The sequence below is a fragment of the Coptis chinensis genome, chromosome 8 (genome assembly GCF_015680905.1).
Source record: "Coptis chinensis isolate HL-2020 chromosome 8, ASM1568090v1, whole genome shotgun sequence".
In the NCBI taxonomy this organism is placed as follows: domain Eukaryota; kingdom Viridiplantae; phylum Streptophyta; class Magnoliopsida; order Ranunculales; family Ranunculaceae; genus Coptis; species Coptis chinensis.
In genome coordinates, this window is record NC_141463.1 from 31,465,382 (window position 1) to 31,483,984 (window position 18,603).

General features: G+C 39.1%; 1 protein-coding gene and 1 pseudogene across 4 annotated transcripts; both read left to right on the plus strand.

The window, feature by feature from the left end:
* Positions 1-3,979: 3,979 nt before the first annotated feature.
* On the plus strand, positions 3,980-12,743 carry LOC147481076 (uncharacterized). Of its 4 annotated transcripts, XM_086578304.1 has the most exons (6): positions 3,980-4,113; positions 4,451-6,323; positions 6,511-6,598; positions 7,676-7,771; positions 7,866-7,987; positions 12,474-12,743. In XM_086578304.1, exon 2 carries the CDS (start codon positions 4,454-4,456, stop codon positions 5,498-5,500), a length of 1,047 nt encoding a protein of 348 aa, XP_086434430.1. In that variant the 5' UTR covers positions 3,980-4,113; positions 4,451-4,453; the 3' UTR covers positions 5,501-6,323; positions 6,511-6,598; positions 7,676-7,771; positions 7,866-7,987; positions 12,474-12,743. The 4 variants fall into 4 exon arrangements, with proteins under 4 accessions (XP_086434430.1, XP_086434429.1, XP_086434427.1 ...); XM_086578303.1 differs by having other exon boundaries at positions 4,060-6,323; positions 7,603-7,771; XM_086578301.1 differs by having other exon boundaries at positions 4,060-6,323.
* Positions 12,744-13,626: 883 nt separating this feature from the next.
* On the plus strand, positions 13,627-13,941 carry LOC147481077 (14 kDa proline-rich protein DC2.15 pseudogene; annotated as a pseudogene).
* Positions 13,942-18,603: the final 4,662 nt, after the last annotated feature.

Consider the following 18,603-nt stretch of genomic DNA (forward strand, 5'->3'; position numbering starts at 1 on the left):
ACTTCCGAGCTGAGTAGAGTAAAGAAAGTATTGCTTTCTCCATCGGAGAGTAGTGTTTTTCTGCATCTGCCAACGTCTTGCTGGTGAAGTAAACCGGCTTTTCGACTCCATCATGCTCGCGAAAGAGAACTGAGTTGATTGCAAAGTCGGTAGTTGCAAGGTATAGCCCTAATGTTTCTCTTTCTTCTGGTTTGGACATGACGGGTGGAGTTGATAAATAGGCTTTCAGGTCGGCGAAGGCTTTATGACACTCATCTGTCCAAGTGAATGTTGCTCCCTTTTCGAGTATTTGCAGGAATGGTCTGCATTTGTCAGATGCTCTTGAGATGAACCTGTTGAGGGCTGAAACCATGCCAGATAACTTGTGGATTTGTTGCTTTGTGGTTGGTTTTGGCATTTCAAGGAGAGCTCGTATCTATTCTGGGTTTGCTTTAATGCGTCTTTGTGAGACGAGGTAACCTAAGAATTTCCCTGAGGCTACTCCAAATACGCATTTGGCTGGGTTGAGCTTCATCTTATTTTGGCAAAGTCGTTCAAAGGCCTCTTATAGGTGGGAGATATGATCACCTGCCTTACCACCATGTCGTCTATGTAGACCTCCATAGTGTCTCCTAGCAAGTCTTTGAACATTTTGGTGACGAGTCTTTGGTAGGTCACTCTTGCATTCTTCAAGCCGAAAGGTAGGACGTTATAGCAGAACGTACCTTGCTCGGTTATGAAAAATGTCTTTTTCTGATCTTCTTTTGCAAGTGGTATTTGGTTGTACCCACTATATGCGTCCATGAATGACAAAAGCTCATGGCCGCAAGTTTGGTTTACCAGTATGTCGATTCTTGGTAGGGGGAAGTTGTCTTTTAGGCAGTGCTTGTTGACGTTGGTGAAATCTATGCAGAGTTGTATCTGACCATTCTTCTTTGGAATGGCTACTATGTTGGCAAGCCAGGTCGGGTACTCGACTTCTCTGATGAATCCAACATTTTTGAGCTTTTCTATCTCTTCGTTGATGACTTTTTGAAACTTGAGTGCTAGCTTCCTAGGGTCGTTGTTTGATAGACTTGATGGTTGGATCTACATTTAACTTGTGGCAAGCGACCCGAGGAATCGATATACGACCAAGCAAAAACATCTTTATTGAGAGATAGAAATTTGACAAGTTGCTCCTTGAGCTTGGGGTCCAAATCAGCCCCTACATAGACAAATTTTGGGTCATCAGTTGTGCCCAAATTGACTTTTTCTCCTGGGTCTATTTGAGCTTGTTTTCCAGTGAACTTGTTTGATGTCGTTGCTGGAGGGCTGGATGTTTGAGGATCTTGCCACTTTGGAACGTCTTTGGTTTCAACGACCGAGGCTTAGGTAAGATTGTTGTCAGGCCGACTGACAGACGGTGAGCTTCTAGTTGGTTGCTTCTGAGTTCCATGATGCCTCTGGGGCCGGGAAATCGCAGGACCTGGTGTAGGGTTGATGGAATAGCTTGGATCTTGTGAATCCAACGGCGTCCTAGGATGGCGGTGTAAGACGACCTGACATCGATCACACTGAAGTGTGTTGAAGTTTTGACCATGTCCTCTTTTTCGCCAATGGAGACTGGTAGGATTACGTCTCCGATGGCATCTGTACGATCTCCGTTGAACCCATAGAGCGGTGCATTGGACTCTATCATCACCGAGTCCGACAGGTGCATGTCCTTGTATGTTTGATAGAACAGTATGTCCCATGAGCTCCCTGGATCGATGAGGACTCTTTTGACTGTCCAACTATTGATTTTGACATGCACTACCAAGGCATCATTGTGAGGTAGGCACACCTTGTCTATATCCTCTTCTGTGAATGAAATTGTTGTTGTCATCTTGGGGTCGGTGGGGTTGATCATCTCGGCTTTGTGTGAGAGGTGGTAGATTTCTTGGATTGCTCCCACTCTTCTGCGCTTCTCTCGACCTGAGGTTTTGTCATTTGAGGTGTCTGTAATCATGTTGATTACTTTGTCCTCATCTTGGTCGGAGGAGTGTTGTCGCCTATTGTGCCTTAACCGACCTGGAGACTTAGATCCTCGAGTTGATCCGCTCTTGCTTCGCTTTACGTTGTTGGTAGGTCGCTTCATTGCTTTGCCTCCCGCTACGGGCGTTTGGCATCCAACTTTTGTGCCTCAAATCGCTTCGCAATAATTTTTAATTTGCCTTCCTCCACTAGGTCTTGGAGGTAGTGTTTGAGGCTCCAGCAATCATTGGTGTCATGGTAGTGGAGTTTGTGGAAATGGCAGTATGGACGCTCTGGTATGGCTATCACCTTGTTGATGTTTGGTTTGAAGTATGGTGATGTATATATTTTCTTCAGGATTTGACTTGGCGTCTTGGAGAAGTTGAAGAATTCCCTCTGTGTATAAGGGTTTGCTGGCGTTGGATCTTTTGTTGTTGTTGTTGTTGTTGTTTGAATATTGTTTGCTTTCCTTAGGGTCTGGCTCGTTGCTAACTGCGAGGACCTCTTTGCCTTTGCGCTTGGCCATCCACTCTTCATACTTGATGTATTTGTCGACTTTGTGATACAGGTCGGCTGAGGTGTCTGGCTTGTTGCGCATGAGGGACCCTGCTAGGTTGGAGTCGTCTAAGAGGGCATTTGTGAACGCATAAATTGCAAAACCGTCACTGAGTCCTGACTCCAGCGAGAGGAGGTCCTTCTTAAAACGTCCTAGGAAGGCTCGGATCGTTTCGCCATGAGCTTGCTTGAGCTAAAACAAAGAGTCCAGGTCGGCGCACTTCTTTCTCGTTGTGGGATCTAACTTACTACGAACGCCTCAAAGAAGGTCGCCGGGTTGTTGATAGAATATGGAGGAAGTGTGTAAAACCAGTCTATTGCTCCGGCCCTTTAAACCGGCCGGAAAAAGTTTGCACTTCCGTAGTTGTAGTCGATGGTTGTAGAGTGCTAGGATTTGGGGCGAAGCTACGTGCTTCGCTGAAGGAGAGGTACCGGCCGCATAAATCGAAACTTTGGTTAGATGAACTCCGGAGGTTGTTTGTCTCGAGATATCTTGGATGAATGGTAATGCTTTGTATGCGTCTCTCGGCATCTTCGAAATGATCCGGATCGCTACCGCTCTTCGCTTGACTTCTCTAGTTTTTCCCCAAGTCTTCTAAACGCCGATTGGTGGTGTTGGTTGTGGTGCAACAATGTTGTGCTCCCCGACTTCGTGGTGTCATTGTTGGCGTTGGAGTTGGTTTGCTCTCGTATTGTCTGATTTTCTTGTTGCAAAGTGATGAAAGCTTCTTGGAGTGTATTCATTTGGTCTGCCAATGCTTGTAGGTTGGGCTCCATTGTGGTTTTTCTAACCAGCTTCGTGGGCTTGAGAAAAGAGTGGTTGTTCTTTTCTTAAAGAAACGAATCGGTAGACGGCGCCATTGTAGATGTTGGTTACTTTGGGACTACGACCTGATGATTTGTTGGATAGGAAATGGCTGCACTCTTTTTGGGATAAGAGTTGCCTACGTAACAAGTTTCTCAGGGTAAACTTGAATCAAGCCTTACGTAGTTCATCTCTCTCTATTTATAGATGTGTGCTTGAACCGTTATGGATTGCAGATCCACCTTGTGTGTTATCTTGATGACTCGTCATTAATGTGTTGTTACAAAGTTAATGTTTCCTTGATTGTGGCATTGATTGAGCTCCAAGATTGTGCTAGTTGATATCTTTCCATAAATGGTTGTAACTGCTGCTGGTGACAACCTAGCTAGGTGTTGGGTCGTTGGTACGATTTGATGTTGTGGAACAAGCTGAAATAAGACGTCCTGTCATGTGGACACGTCCTCTGTAGTGTAGAACGGAGAGTACTTACAAGTAACAATCCTATTTTGTTTATGTTGCTCGGTAAAGTTCACTAGCACTTGATGGACAGTAAGAAACTTCATAAAAAAAAAATTCTTCCACTTACTTTTACTAAACCACAAGTTAAGAAGTGTAACCTTTCTAGTGCCCACATGAACGTAGAATTCAAAATTTCAGATAGTATTTCGCGAAATTGCACAACTCCTATCGAAATATCGAACTAATATAGAGTTGTTGGATTGTTGATCCTGTTTTGTCTCTGAGGATGAACTGAAATACAAAGTGATAGAAAAAAGCAGGTCAGTTTATCTTACTATACTTTTTCCCATGACATTAAACTTTTCTTCTTTGATAATATCAAAGCAAATTCCAAGATGGGTATGTTTCATTTCATGCATTACTACCCATGCCACTACTCAAAATTACCCCAACTCACCTGAATTTGAATCAAAGACTCGTTTTTTAAACAACAACAATTTAACCCCAGACAACTTACTACACATTTTGGACTCAACAAAGGATTTGAAATCATCTGTTAATATATTCAAATGGGCCACTAGTCAAAAACGTTTTTATCACACTGCTGATACTTATTTTTTTATGATTATGAAACTTGGTATGGCTGGAAATGTTCAGGATATGGAGTTTTTTTGTAATGAAATGGCTAAGGATAAATGCCCACATGCTGAAGAAGCTTTTGCTGAATTGGTCGATTCTTTCGTTAAGAATCGGAGGTTTAAAGAAGCTTTAAGAGTACTTGAGATTATGAATTTGGGTAAGTTTAAACCGCCTTCGATTCATATATGTAATGTTATGTTGCGTACTTTAGTCGAGGATCAGAGGGATCTAGAGACTGTATTGTTTGCTTATAAAGAAATAGTGAAAGCTGGAATTGTACCTAATGTTGATACTTTGAACTATTTGATAGAGGTTTTGTGTGAAAATGATAAAATGGAGTCTGCTTTGGATCAGTATAGGAGAATGAATAGAAAAGGGTGTGTTCCTAATAGTAGGACATTTGAGATACTTATATGTGGTCTTTGTAAAAGAACTCGAGTCGATGAATCTATAATGGTTCTGAGTGAAATGTTCAAGCTCGAGTGTGGTCCAGATTTAAATTTTTGTAATTCTGTTCTTCCACTGTTGTGTAAGGCTAACAAATCAGATGAAGTATTAAGGTTGTATAAAATGATGAGGGACTCGGGTGTTTTAGTGGATTCGTTGGTTTATGAAGTTTTGATACATTGTTTGTGCGAGAATCTTCTGTTGGATGATGCAATTGTACTTTTTGAAGATATGTTAAAAAGTGGTGTAGCTCCCTTGGTTAGTATATATGTTGATATTGTGAATGGTTTATGTAAATTATCCAAATTTAGCAATGCTAGTAACTTACTGGAGGAGAACTTAGTTACTGAGGTTATTCCTCACAATGCCTTGCTTGAAGGTTACTGTAATGCAGGTAAGTTTTACGAAGCATATGATTATCTTGAGAAAATGGTTGAGAGACAAGTAGCTGACAGTGTTTCTTGGAGTGTTCTTATTCGAGGGTTTTGTAAGGAAGGGAAGATCAGAAAAGCCTTCGAAATTCTTAGTAGAATGCTTGTTTATTCGTTTATTCCTGATTCTGCCATTTACTCAGCTCTTATATCTGGTTACGCAAAGAGTGCAAGTTTGAAGATGCTCTAGAACTATTTCGCGAGGCTTGTGTCAGAGATTGGGTTTTGGATTCTGGAGACTATGCAGAGCTAATTGAATGCCTTTGCCTTATTAAAAGGATTCAAGAGGCTGCCGAAGTTTTTCACTTTTTATGCAGCAAAGGATGCACCATCAGTTCATCCTCATTTGATATGTTGGTAAAGGGGACATGTTTGTCAGGAAAGCTGGATGAAGCAATCAGCTTGTACTCTTTGGCTCATCATTCTGGCATTTCATGTAATCTTGACACACATAATGCTATTTTACTCGGGTTGTCTGAATCAAGAAGAACTAAGGACATTTTACTGTTGTTCTCTCGGATGGTGGTGGGGGGTTGTGCCTTTAATGCAGAAACATACAGTGTCCTAATTAATAGCTTGTGCTTAGAAAAGATGACAAGTGAGTGTGCCTGGTTGTTGGATCAGATGGTTGACGATGGAATAATTCCCTGTTCAGAAACTGTCTATAGAGTAGTATCATTTATGGCTTCCCATTCTCAGTTGCATGTTGTTGTATACACACTTAATAAACTTATCTCTAAAACTGGATTGTTTAGTTTGGCGATAAACAAGATGTTGATCCATGGCCTTGTGAAGGAGGGTCATAAACGTGATGCCTGTAAATTATTAGATCACATGCTGGATAATGGTTGGGTCCCGGATGCTGTTACACACAGTTTGTTGATTGGAACTGTTGAAGGAGAAGAAACCTATGGAGTAACCGAAAGAGAAGAATATTCTGAGGTACCCGATAAAGTTAGCAGCATATTGGTCGACAGTTTTTTGGATACATAACAGACTCATAACCAGCCAAGGTATATTCTCCGCTTTGGTTGTATTACTTGTATATACCTGTATGTGCTCATAACAACCGACTAATTACAGGAGATGGTTGGACATCTGCTATCAAGTATCAACATATAATATTTTGGACTTTTCGTGAAATTTGTTAGAAGTATTTAATTGGTTGTTGATCTAGTTCACACCGATGTTCTTTTGCAGGTTATCATTCAAATTCTGTTTTGTGACTCATCTTTTTCGGTTCTCTGCTTAATTTTGAGGCGCGTTCTCTATTTGCATGATTTCCAAGGTAAGTTTATTTTCATGCCTTCACTTTAAATTTTGCCAAGAGTTAGTTGATTTGAGGTTTATTCCGTTGATTTCTCTTGATCTCACTGTCTTCTTTGATTGAATCAAAGTCCCCTTTGTTAATCTTGTTCATACGCATTTTCATTACCAAGTTTCTTTCTTTTATGTTCTCAGTAGAGAAAGTTAATCTGAATTGAATTACGGGTTAGTTAGGGACCCCCCCCCCGGGGTTTCATCCCTAATTGCAACTAGTAATGTGGGTCATCCCTAACTAACCCTTGAATTGCATATAGTTATTTGTTTCTTTGTATTTCTTTGGGTTTTGGATGAATTAGTGGCAGCAGAGAATGTTCTTCATGGAGAAACTTATTGGAGATTAAACTGTATCTAGCTGCTCTTTCTCTACTGCCACATCATCACTTATTAAAGGGTTAAGAGGATGTTTCTTTGAATCTTTTGTAGCTAGGGTGGGATTGTCTTATGTTCTTAGACATGGGGTGACGGTGCATTTCTTGGGCTTTTTATTATGTAAATTCATTTATTGTAAATGTTTTTATTTCTTGTTTCTCTTGTAATGTAGGCCTTCTCAGCATAGTTTTCCTTTATTAATGAAATTTCACTTTACCGAGCAAAAAATAAATAAAAATAAACTGTATTTGACCTAGTTATTTGTTTTTACGAGCAGTATCTGTAATGAGATTGTGTTCTACTTCGCAATTTGCGCTCATTTCATTATATGCTTTTGCCAATTATTAACATAGAGATTATATAGAATGAAGAGATTTATGTGAAATGAAACTGGAGTTAAAGATATCTGTTATTTTCTGGAATTTCTTAATTCTGCAAGTCTATTTCAATCTGGAATTTCATTGTTTAAATTATCAGTAGGCAAGACCAGAAATTAATGACTAGGTGTTAATTCATGTGAACCAAACAGTTGAATTGATACCAAATGCATGAAGTCATAACTATGTCCTAATTACATGTTTCTTTTGCTTGTATTAGAATAAACATTGTGCAGCATGTTTGCCTCTTCATGTGGTCTGATATCATTTCGCTTGGAAAATGTCTCTATCAGGGTACCTTATACATTAAATGCAGTTTCTCACTTCCCATTCCTCGTCATTGGTCAGTGGGTTGATACTTTGCTACCGTTGAAGCCTTTTCAGTTATGGTAATACTATATATTGGCAATATTATTATTGGACGTATTGGTCAGAGATACTCCCAGTTTCCTGTTTTGTGATATCTTGTTGATGCCATGGTAGCTTGCAAGGGGAATTATGTGGCTGGACATGTTTCTTCATTGGTGTGGCTGCTGTTGCTTTTGGTTCTTTGTATTACCATCTCAATGCCCAATCGCTCTCGACTTGTGTGAGACCGCTTACAGGTAAGACTATTTATGCAATTGAACCTAAACAGATATACATTGGAGTTTGGATTGTTTATTAGCCATTTAGTGGTTGTATTAGAAAGAAAGATCCTTACAGATTTGAATTTTATGATGTAATGCATTTTGAGAATGATCGTTTTGTGAACCGGATGTCTGAAGGAAACTACTATTACCGTCAGGCACAAACACGATATCTAGTTGATTCCTGTACTCCTATGATGCACGGATACTTCTAAAATGTCATTGCAACTGTATCGGTCGGGTACGATACAGATACGGGTACTAGATACTGGTAGGATACGTGTCTCTCGCCCAAAAAAAAAGTACAAAAGGAATAACGATAAATTTTGAGAGAGAGAGGATGGCGGAGGAGATTTAGCAAAATTCTTTCACACGAATGACCAAAATTTCCAAATCTCTCCTTTCTCGAAAGAGACTGAACTTATCTAAATGGATTCCAGGTGGAATCCCTGAAATAGATCTGTCAGATAGTTTTGCCCCATGGAAATGTAAATTGTTTCTTTAAGGCTTCAAGCTGTATTGACTTTGACCCGTTTTATAATAGTTTTTCACATGTTCCTGATTTACTTTACTCAAAGAACTACCAAGAGAATTTTCAGAATACACATATTTAAAATATTCCTATTAATTAACCGTACCCATAGGCCGTAACCCATTTCCGAATATTTCAGCAAAGTCGCATTACCCATACCGGGTGTCACCGTGATCGGTACCAGTATCTGTATCCATGCATCATAGCTATACTCACCGACCTGTAGGAAATTTAAGAAGGCTTGTAAGGAAGTCAAAATGCTTTATGTTTCCATTAGTCTGAACTCAGAAGTTAAAATTGGTTCTATACTTTTGTGGTCATAATAAGAAATTAAATCGCATACATTTTAAGGAAATTGAAGTTCTTATAGTTTATGTATGAATTTCCTTATGCTTTTGGAAAGCAATGCCCATTTAAATTGGTTGCCGGACATATGACCCTTTCTTGTCATAATACAATAATACATACACCTACTATGTTAATAAGGACCTGGTTTGCTCCTTGAATGCTTATTTGGCCCATTGGATTTTTCTTTTTTTTATTATTGAGCGATAAAAGATATATTTCATCTCTCCTTAGGGAGGCACTAAGTTATGAGGTTCTAATTTCCCATCTAAAAGGGCTACAACACCTTACAACACAACGGAATCCCAATTCACCATAGAGTCTAGGAACCTCAACTCTATCTAAGTCCATTGGATTAGAAGAGGATAATAGTGTACTATGGAAGTATGAAACCAGGAAGGATGCATTAGACCCAGTGCCATTTAATACTTATCAAAGTTTAGAATCTTTAGATTCAAACTCAGTATGTTAGTAAATGTTCTTGGTGTTTCCAAGTATGTAGGGAATATTGTCCCAAATTGTGGACCATTCAGGCATTTACTCTCTTTTGTAATTCATACTGTAAATGTTAAGTCTGCTTGGAGCAGCAGCTCAGTATCTGAGTGCTACTCAAAATGTACCATCGATATATGTGATGGTGTCGACTAGATTCAGTCGAGTACCTTAAGAAAAAATGCAGCTCAAGTTAATGATATGATTGGCTCACAATTCCCCCCTAATGTCCCTTTTTTTTTTTTTTTTTTGAACAAAGTTGTTTAGGGGTTAGGCAGACCCATACTGACCTGCATCAACCTCAATGTAATTCCATTGATCTTTCCTTCTTTGTCTTCCCTCACAATAATAGACAACGATACGTCAATGGGAGGGACAAAGAACTTACATTTAGCATCCAAATCATTACCTAGACAGTCTTATCAGCTGCTCTATAACTCTATTACATTCTCTGTATACATGACTGAAACTTAAGGGGCCATTTTGCAACCCGAAGTCGATTAACTTCTACTTATTGGAGTTACTTTTTGAATCTGCAAGTAATAGTTAATTTGGCATTACTTAAAAATCAGAAGTCATTCCCAACCCTAGGTAACTTTCTCAATTAGTTCACTTTTGATACCCTATACCATCAAGTAGAAGAAAAATCTTCTAAAGTAATATCTTAATTACCTTCATATCCATTCTCAACCAGATCATCTTATTGAAGAACAAAGGAGAGGAGAGGGGACACTGCATTCGGACGAATGGGAAGGAAGGTTTCCATAATTTCCGCAATTCTTTGGATTCAAACCTTATATAAGCCCTAACGGTAAGGAGATAAAAACGGTGGATCGTTATGTGAAGATGGTGTTTTCAAATTGGTTTGATGAATATTGAGATGAGACAGAAATCTAATAGAAAAATTTCCCTTGAGTTTGTTGAATATTGGGTTTTAAATTTATTGTTGGCACAGTAGAAGTGAGGTTAGCAAGACCCACAGATTGGACAAAAGAGCCGTGCTGTGATTGGACATGCATCATCTCCCTCAAGCTTTTATAATCTGTGCAGAGAAATGATAATAGGCATTTCATGTTTTCTCCGGGTTTCTTCGTCAGTTTGTTCTTGCAATTTAAAGAATAAGAGATGAGTCGGCATGGATTTAAAGTTTTTTTTCGTCAAAGCCAATCGACTTTGAGAAGCAAAAAATCTAAGCTCTCTCTTTCATTTGGCAAAAAGATTTGGTATGAAAAGGTTTGTTTATTTGTCCAACTTTTTTGCTCGTTAACTTAATTACGTAATAAAGTTGCTAAATTATTGGTATCCAAATGAATGCAAAATCATCAATTGCAATTGATGGTCGGTCGGTTGCAGCGATAAGATTACTGGAGTGTTCTCGCTCCTCACCTTTGATAGCATATATAGCTCTCACTGAGCGGATGCTACTCTTTAACCCTCTTAAAGTTCATTATTTGGCAGCCTCTTGAACCTTTCTCAATACCTTTAAGTTCTTGCTGTATAACTGATCTAGGTGCTGTCAAACTTCCCCCCTGCTCCAAAGAAGCTTATGTATCTGCATAATTATTGACCTGGTTTGGGGTAGCAGTAAGTGCTTGTCCCTCCATTACGAGTCCCTCTCTGTCTTGACATTGTTAGGCATTATCAACTTCAGTTTGTAGGTTCTTGCCTGTACCACTAGGACCTCCTTAACTCCTTTCTCTGTCACTGAAATAAATTCTCTGTACTCACCTTAGCCATCCTCACGGAGATGTCTTATTTGGACATTTGAAAGCCTTATGCCCAAATCCCTTACAGTTACTTTCTCTCCCATTTTAAGCTTTACAAATGGTTGAAACGAGTGATCAACTCGTACTACATACCACACACATTAGCAAATTAAGCTAGTTGAAAATCCACTTGCATCCTCATTTCATAACTCCTTAGGTAGGCTCTTGAGGGTTTTAATCTTTGTCTTCTGTGCTTCCACTTTTGGAGACCAACTTCTAACCACAAAGAGTTTGCCTGCTGTAAATATGGGATCTGGTACTAATACTTTCCTTCTATTATAAATTTGAAATAGCTTAAGATCTTTTCAGTTGACAAGCTGTAGCCACCTTTAATTTTCCAATGTTTTGCAAGGAAATCCTTGGAAATTGGATATTTCTCAATGAAAAATCCCACCAACATAATCACCACATTCATGAATATAGTAATGTTAGTGGAACTTCTGCACTCCATTTAGCCATCTAGGCATCTAGTGTACTGGTATCAAAGTTCTTTCAACTTGCAGAAGTAGTGTACTTGCTAGCTTCGAACATGTCACTTCATGAGGAATATTCCTCTGTCTTCAATTTAGCAATTCAAACAACTAGCATGCATTCCTAGTAGTGGGGTTTGCTATGAGGAATATTCCTCTCTGGTATGCATTTCTGGTAATTCAATTTAGAGTTTGGGTGTGATGTACAGGGTGCGAGAAACGGTAAAAGGCATGCGGCTGGTGTTGCAGGACCAAGGACCATACAACATGATGTTAGTAGCTGGAGTAAAAGAAGGGAAAGTTAGTAGTTGGTGGAGTTGGAGGAGGTTTTGGTGGAGGTGGTTGTGCTTGTCAGAAGGCAGAGGAGGTTTTAGTCCAGATCGAGGAGGGATAGGAGTTGGTGGTGGGACTGGAACTGGAACTAGTTGAACAGTTAGTTTTATTGAAAGGTGTTCATTTATGAACTGTCAGCCTGTGTTGTGCCAGCCAACTGGTGGTCATGCCATGTTGACTGATGCATGCTCATTCAGGAAAATGGACAGTTAGTCACCCTTGGTTATTTTAGTTCAAATGATTTTACTTTTACAATGCAAATGCGGTGTATTTGGTTTCTTGTTCAGATAGGAAAGTGTTATTGATTGCATACGGATTTTGAGGATTACCTTACGGTGTATTTTAATGGTGTTTGATTTTCTTTGGATAGTTGTTGATGATTTGTCCATCTTTGAGTTGCCTTTCTAGGTTGAATGTGTTTTCATAAACTGCATTTATTTTTCTCTCTGTTTAAATATAGTTATATTTTTGTACTTGTTTGTTGGGAATTTGCTTATGAGTTCTGTTGCTTGCTTCCAATGCAGCTTGACCATTGTGAAGCTCTGTTGCTTGCTGGGAATGCAGGGTTGACTACTTTGGAGGATCTTGGGAATTAGAGGCCTTGTGTCAAGTTAAGAAGATAGATTCAGATCTTGCTTAAAATTGAGCTCTTACTTTGGATTATAAATTTGGCTTCTAAGTTCTCAGAGTTCTGTAAAATTCTTCAACATAAAATTTTTTCTGGTCGTGTTGATGGTGTAAGCCTGTGACAACATTTATAGAAGCAATAAATACAAATTGAATTTTGATCGGAATACTAGAATTGCAAAATATATAATGAAGGAGGTCGATTGTGAGAAAATGGCGCTGGAAATAAACTAGTGCCGTTCAGTAGGTGATATCAAATTTTATGGCTTGCAGTATCATTGTTCTGGCGCGAAGGAGAAGCTATCATTGATGCCGCAGTTATATATTGCGAGAAACACTATCTTTTCCTGCCCAGCTCGGTCAGTAGGTTGCACAGAAACGCTGTAATAGTGATGCATGGACTTTTTTGTTGGACGATGTAGTGATGCATGGTATAAAAAGTGATACTAAACTGTGGCATTCATTCTCATTTCTCTAACAAGTGGCTTCCTACCATTGGAGGGAGGAACCCAGGTAGCCAGGTTATGTAGCATGAAAAAGTGCATAGGGAAGCAGCGGGAGTTGAATTCAGTAAGTTTTTAACCGAATTATTAGCAATCTCTACTACTGGGCTAATCACGCTAGAGTTTGTAGGTTATGTCTATATATATATTGACTCAACACCCAGCTATATAAACGTGCAATCAGTAGTTGCAGAAGACGAATAGAGGAACTTCACATATTATTATTACAATCATTAAGAGCAATGAAGATATACTCAATAGATATGTTTTGTAAGCTAGCGATTGGAGCTCGTACGAATGTTTGTTGCATCGTTTTTTTTTGCACCTCAGAATTTCATACATACTGATATGGGTCATTGGCGCGCGCCTTCTGAATTTGCAATAGAAATACTGTATAGACAAAGTCAGGCACCTTCCGTTCACCCATATCACTTGGACACTTTGGCAACTTCTACGTACCACTCAACTACTCAAGTGGATGTACCAACTACCAAGTATAAAAGTATTTTACAGTTTCATTGTTGCCTTTGTTGGAAACTTTATTGGAATGAAAAGTATTTTACAGTTTCTTAGCCATAGGATAGCGACTGCAAGTAATCCACCACAACCTTCTTGCCCAACTGATTATACTACATTTCGTGCTTGTGTCGATGTACTGCACTTGGTTCATGTTGTTATTGGTAGTCCTGCTTACAAACAATGTTGCCTCCTCTTCCGTGGACTTGTAGATCATGCAGCTATGTACGTATGCGCTGCCATCAAAGCCAACTTATTGGGTATCAATCTCATTGCTGATGCCTCTGCAGGTGTGATTCTCAACGCTTGTGGTAAGACGCTCCCACCTGGTTTTCATTGTACCTAATAGCAGTGCTTATATCTTCTTTACAAAATTATGCTGCTTCCTTAGCAGTGTCAGTTGAACCGCTGCTTTTCTTTTCTTCCTTCATGTTGTCTCAAGTCGTATTACTTAACTGCGTGTTACTAATAATGGATGTGTACTAGGTACCGTCGTACTGTACTCTGTTGTGGTTTGATCCTAAATAAATTCTCATGCGCAACATAGTACCATATATATTTGGTTACTGCATAAGCTTTCACAAGTTTGAAAAGTAGTATAACCAGTTTCTAAAATTATTATCATTTACTGGAAAAAGTTGCATGCAAAATTAAATTTAAATCTTTTAAGTAGTCTAGCCACTTAAAAGGTGGCATGATAAAGCTAGATTACTGTTTTGGGACTTTGCTCTCGAGGTATTGACATTGCTCTCGAGGTATTAACATTGTTGGAAATGTGAAGGAATTTGTGTCCTCATGGGTTTGAACCCATGACCTTTTGTATCTACTACACTCTAATGTGGGGGGCTTTAGTCCCACATTGGTTACTAAACTTAAGACTCTTAAGTTTATATTGGTTGTGTCCTTATGGAGGGATAGTGTAGAGAGATATAAGGAGGTGCTTGCACGCACACAAGGCTTTCTTGGTTTGGGAGCTCCAGAAAACCTTAGTGCACGTCGCGCGCAGGGAGGGGTGTAAATCCACCCAATTGGGCTTCGCGTGGGTTCGAGTACTGGACTTGTTTTTGCGGAATCTTTTGGTCTTCTTTCCAAAATAACCGTTTCAAAATCTTTCCTTACTGATTCGAGTCAAAACAATATCACGCTTTTTGCTCGCACATTAAAAACTGGAGTCGTGACTCTCGCCTTGAGTGGCGAGTGTCAGATCTATAAAACCAAACTCTCTCTTGTTTATCAAAGAGGATGAACACAGCTTATTGTTCTTAAAATCAAAAACCTCGTCTGGAGTATGCTGAGAGTTTCTACTGAGCAGGTCATTGGCTGGTGACACGCTCATCCATTGTTGTATCCTGGGAGACGCGGCGCTGAGGTCGGCAAAGAACCATACCGGGCGGGCGTTTTTCGTCTTAAGGAAATTGTGCCGAGCACAATCCTCAGTGATAAGTTTTACTTGCTTTCTTATTACTGTTTTTCGATACTATTTGACTACAATCTTAAGACGAAAAATCGATTGTCTAATAACGATCTGTTATTATCAAGTATTGTGCTCGTTTGTTCTTAATCTTGCTAAGATGGAGAAACCTAGTGGTAAGTCCGTCAAACCCGAAATTTTTGATGGAAGAAATTTTAAGCTACCGGGCGGATGAAAAACGCGCTTTTATCCGACTACTCGAACCGGGTTGAATGGATTTCGATTGAGAAACCCATTTACAATGAAAATGAAAATGAACCCGGTCGCTTCGGTGGTGTGGAGAGATGGGAAAAGAAGGATTATTTATGTCGAAATTATATACTTGATTGTCTTTCCCTTGATTTGTATGATGTTTATGATGTGTGTACGACTGCTACTGAATTGTGGAGTTTACTTGATAAGAAGTATGCTACTGAAGATGCAGGTTCTAAGAAGTTTCTTGTAGGAAAGTTTCTGGAATTCAAGATGGAAGATGGGAAATCTGTTGTTTCTCAAGTGGAGGAGCTGCAAATAATCATTCATGAGATTTTGTAGGAAGGTTATAAAATCTGCAAAGGTTTCCAGGTTGCGTCCATCATTGAGAAACTCCCTTCCTCGTGGAAGGAGTACAAAAACAGTCTCAAACATAAGAAGAAAGAGATGACCTTAGAAGATCTGATCGTCAACCTTCGGATCGAGGAGGATAACAGGAAGGCTGAAATCAATGTGGAGACTTCAGAAATGAAGGCTAAGGCTAACCTGGTTGAAGGTAACGCTGCTAGTTCTTCTAAGTCTAAATCAACTAAATTCCCCGTCAAAAAGAAACCATATGCGAACAAGAATAAACAGTCCCAACCTCACTTTAAAAAGAAACCTTACAATCCTGAAATTCATTGCTATGTGTGCGGATCACGAGGTCATATAGCCCCGGATCAGAATTCAAAAAGGTCCAATGATGGGAAGAAAGATAAGGCACAAGCAAATGTAGTTCGTGGATGGTAATTTTTCTCACGTGTGGTTACCGAGGTTAACTTGGTGAGTAACATGATCGACGCGGGTGGGTAGACACCGGGGCTACCAAACACATCCGTGGCACCAAAAGTGCATTTATGGCCTTCACTCCTCTGGGAGAAGGAGAAAGTTTGTTCATGGGTAACTCATCCGCTTCTAGAGTTGAAGGAAAAGGGGACCGCTAATTTGAAGTTCACTTCCGAAATGTTCTTAATTTGAAGGATGTTCTTTATGTTCCCCGATATTAGGAAAAATCTGGTTTCTGGTTCCCTTTTAAGTAAGAAGGGGTTCAAACTTGTCTTTGAGTCAGACAAATTTGTTCTGACTAAGGGGGGAACCTTTGTGGGTAAAGGTTATTTAGATGAAGGCTTGTTTAAGCTCAATGTAACTGATTTTGAATTTAATAAAGCATCTACTTCTTCTTATATGGTTGAGTCATTTGATTTATGGCATAGTAGACTTGGACACGTTAATAATGTTTCGATTAAAAAACTAATGCATCTAGGTAACATATCCAAGTATACTATTTGTGAAAACAAGAGATGTGAAGTATGTGTAGAATCTAAATATGCTAGGAAACCTTTTAAAAAGGTAGAAAGAAACACTGAGTTGTTGGCATTGATTCACACTGACTTATGTGATCTTAAAGGTTACATGACTAGAGGAGGTAATAAATACTTTGTTACATTCATTGATGATGCTTCACGTTTCTGTCATGTTTATCTTCTTAAGAGTAAGGATGATAGCTTAGCTAAATTTATTTCCTTTAAAACTGAAGTTGAGAACCAGTTAGACAAGAAAATAAAAATAGTTAGGTCTGATAGAGGAGGTGAATATTCTGGTCCTTTCAATAAATTTTGTGAAAATAATGGTATTGTACATGAGACCACTGCCCCTTATGCTCCCCAATCCAATGGGATAGCAGAGAGGAAAAATAGGACTCTCAAAGATATGATCAATTCAATGATCAATAGCTCTGGAGCTTCTATGAACCTATGGGGGGAGGCTTTGCTAACGGCCTGTTATATTCTCGAATAAGATACCTTTTAAAGACACAGATAAAACTCCATATGAGATGTGGAAAAATAGGACACCGTCTTATAAATTCTTTAAAGTGTGGGGGTGTTTGGCTAAGGTGTCTATACCAACACCCAAGAGGACTAAACTTGGCCCTAAAACTGTAGATTGTGTCTTTATTGGGTATGCAACCGTCTTATAAATTCTTTAAAGTGTGGGGGTGTTTGGCTAAGGTGTCTATACCAACACCCAAGAGGACTAAACTTGGCCCTAAAACTGTAGATTGTGTCTTTATTGGGTATGCACAGAATAGCAGCGCCTACAGGTTTTTAGTTTTCAAATCTAAAAATAAATTTGTTGATGATAATACCATTATTGAGTCTAGGGATGCTGTTTTTTTTGAGGATAAATTCCCATTTATTGAGAGATCGGGAGGGACTCCGAGTTCTTCTACACTTGCTTCTAGAGTTCGAGAAGATTCTTCTGCTGAAGATGAAATTGAACTCAGGAGGAGCAAGAGACCTAGGACTAACACCTCTTTTGGACCTGATTTCCTTACTTTCTTGGTAGAGGATGATCCTCAGACTTATTTAGAGACCATGTCATCTTCTGATGCCATTTTTTGGAGGGAGGCCATTCTAAGTGAATATGAGTCCATTATAACCAATAACACTTGGGAGCTGGTTGAGTTGCCCCCTGGTTGTAAAACTATTGGGAATAAATGGTTATTTAGAAAGAAACTTAAGGCAGATGGATCCATTGATAAATATAAAGCGAGATTAGTAGCAAAAGGCTATAAACAGAGAGAAGGGTTTGATTTCTTTGATACTTACTCTCCTGTGACAAGGATTACATCTATTAGGATGTTAATAGCTTTTGCTTCTACTCGTAATCTCGTAATTCACCAAATGGATTTCAAAACGGCATTTCTAAATGGGGAATTACAAGAGGAGATATATATGGATCAGCCAGAAGGGTTTGTTTTAGAAGGCCTTGAGAGAAAAGTTTGTAGGCTAAAGAAATCTCTTTACGGTCTCAAACAAGCTCCTAAACAGTGGCATGAGAAATTTGATAGTGTGCTAATCTCTAATGGTTTTAATATTAATGAGGCAGATAAATGCATTTATTGTAAATTTGAGAAACAATCTGGTGTAATTATATGTTTATATGTGGATGACATGTTGATCATTGGAACCAGTTTAGAGACCGTCAATAAGACTAAATCTTTTTTGAGTAAGCATTTTGACATGAAAGATTTGGGTATCAATCGATGTCATTCTTGGCATTAAGATAGTGTATAATTACGATGGAATTACTTTGTCTCAATCTCATTATGTAGAGAAAATGCTTAAAAGATTTAATCAATTTGACCGTACCGCCGAACACCATATGATCCTAGTATACATTTGACAAAAAAATACCGGATTAGGTGTATCTCCCTTAGAGTTTTCTAGGGTTATAGGGCCTCTCATGTATCTTATGAACTGCACTAGACCCGACATAGCTTACGCCGTAAAGCAAACTTAGTAG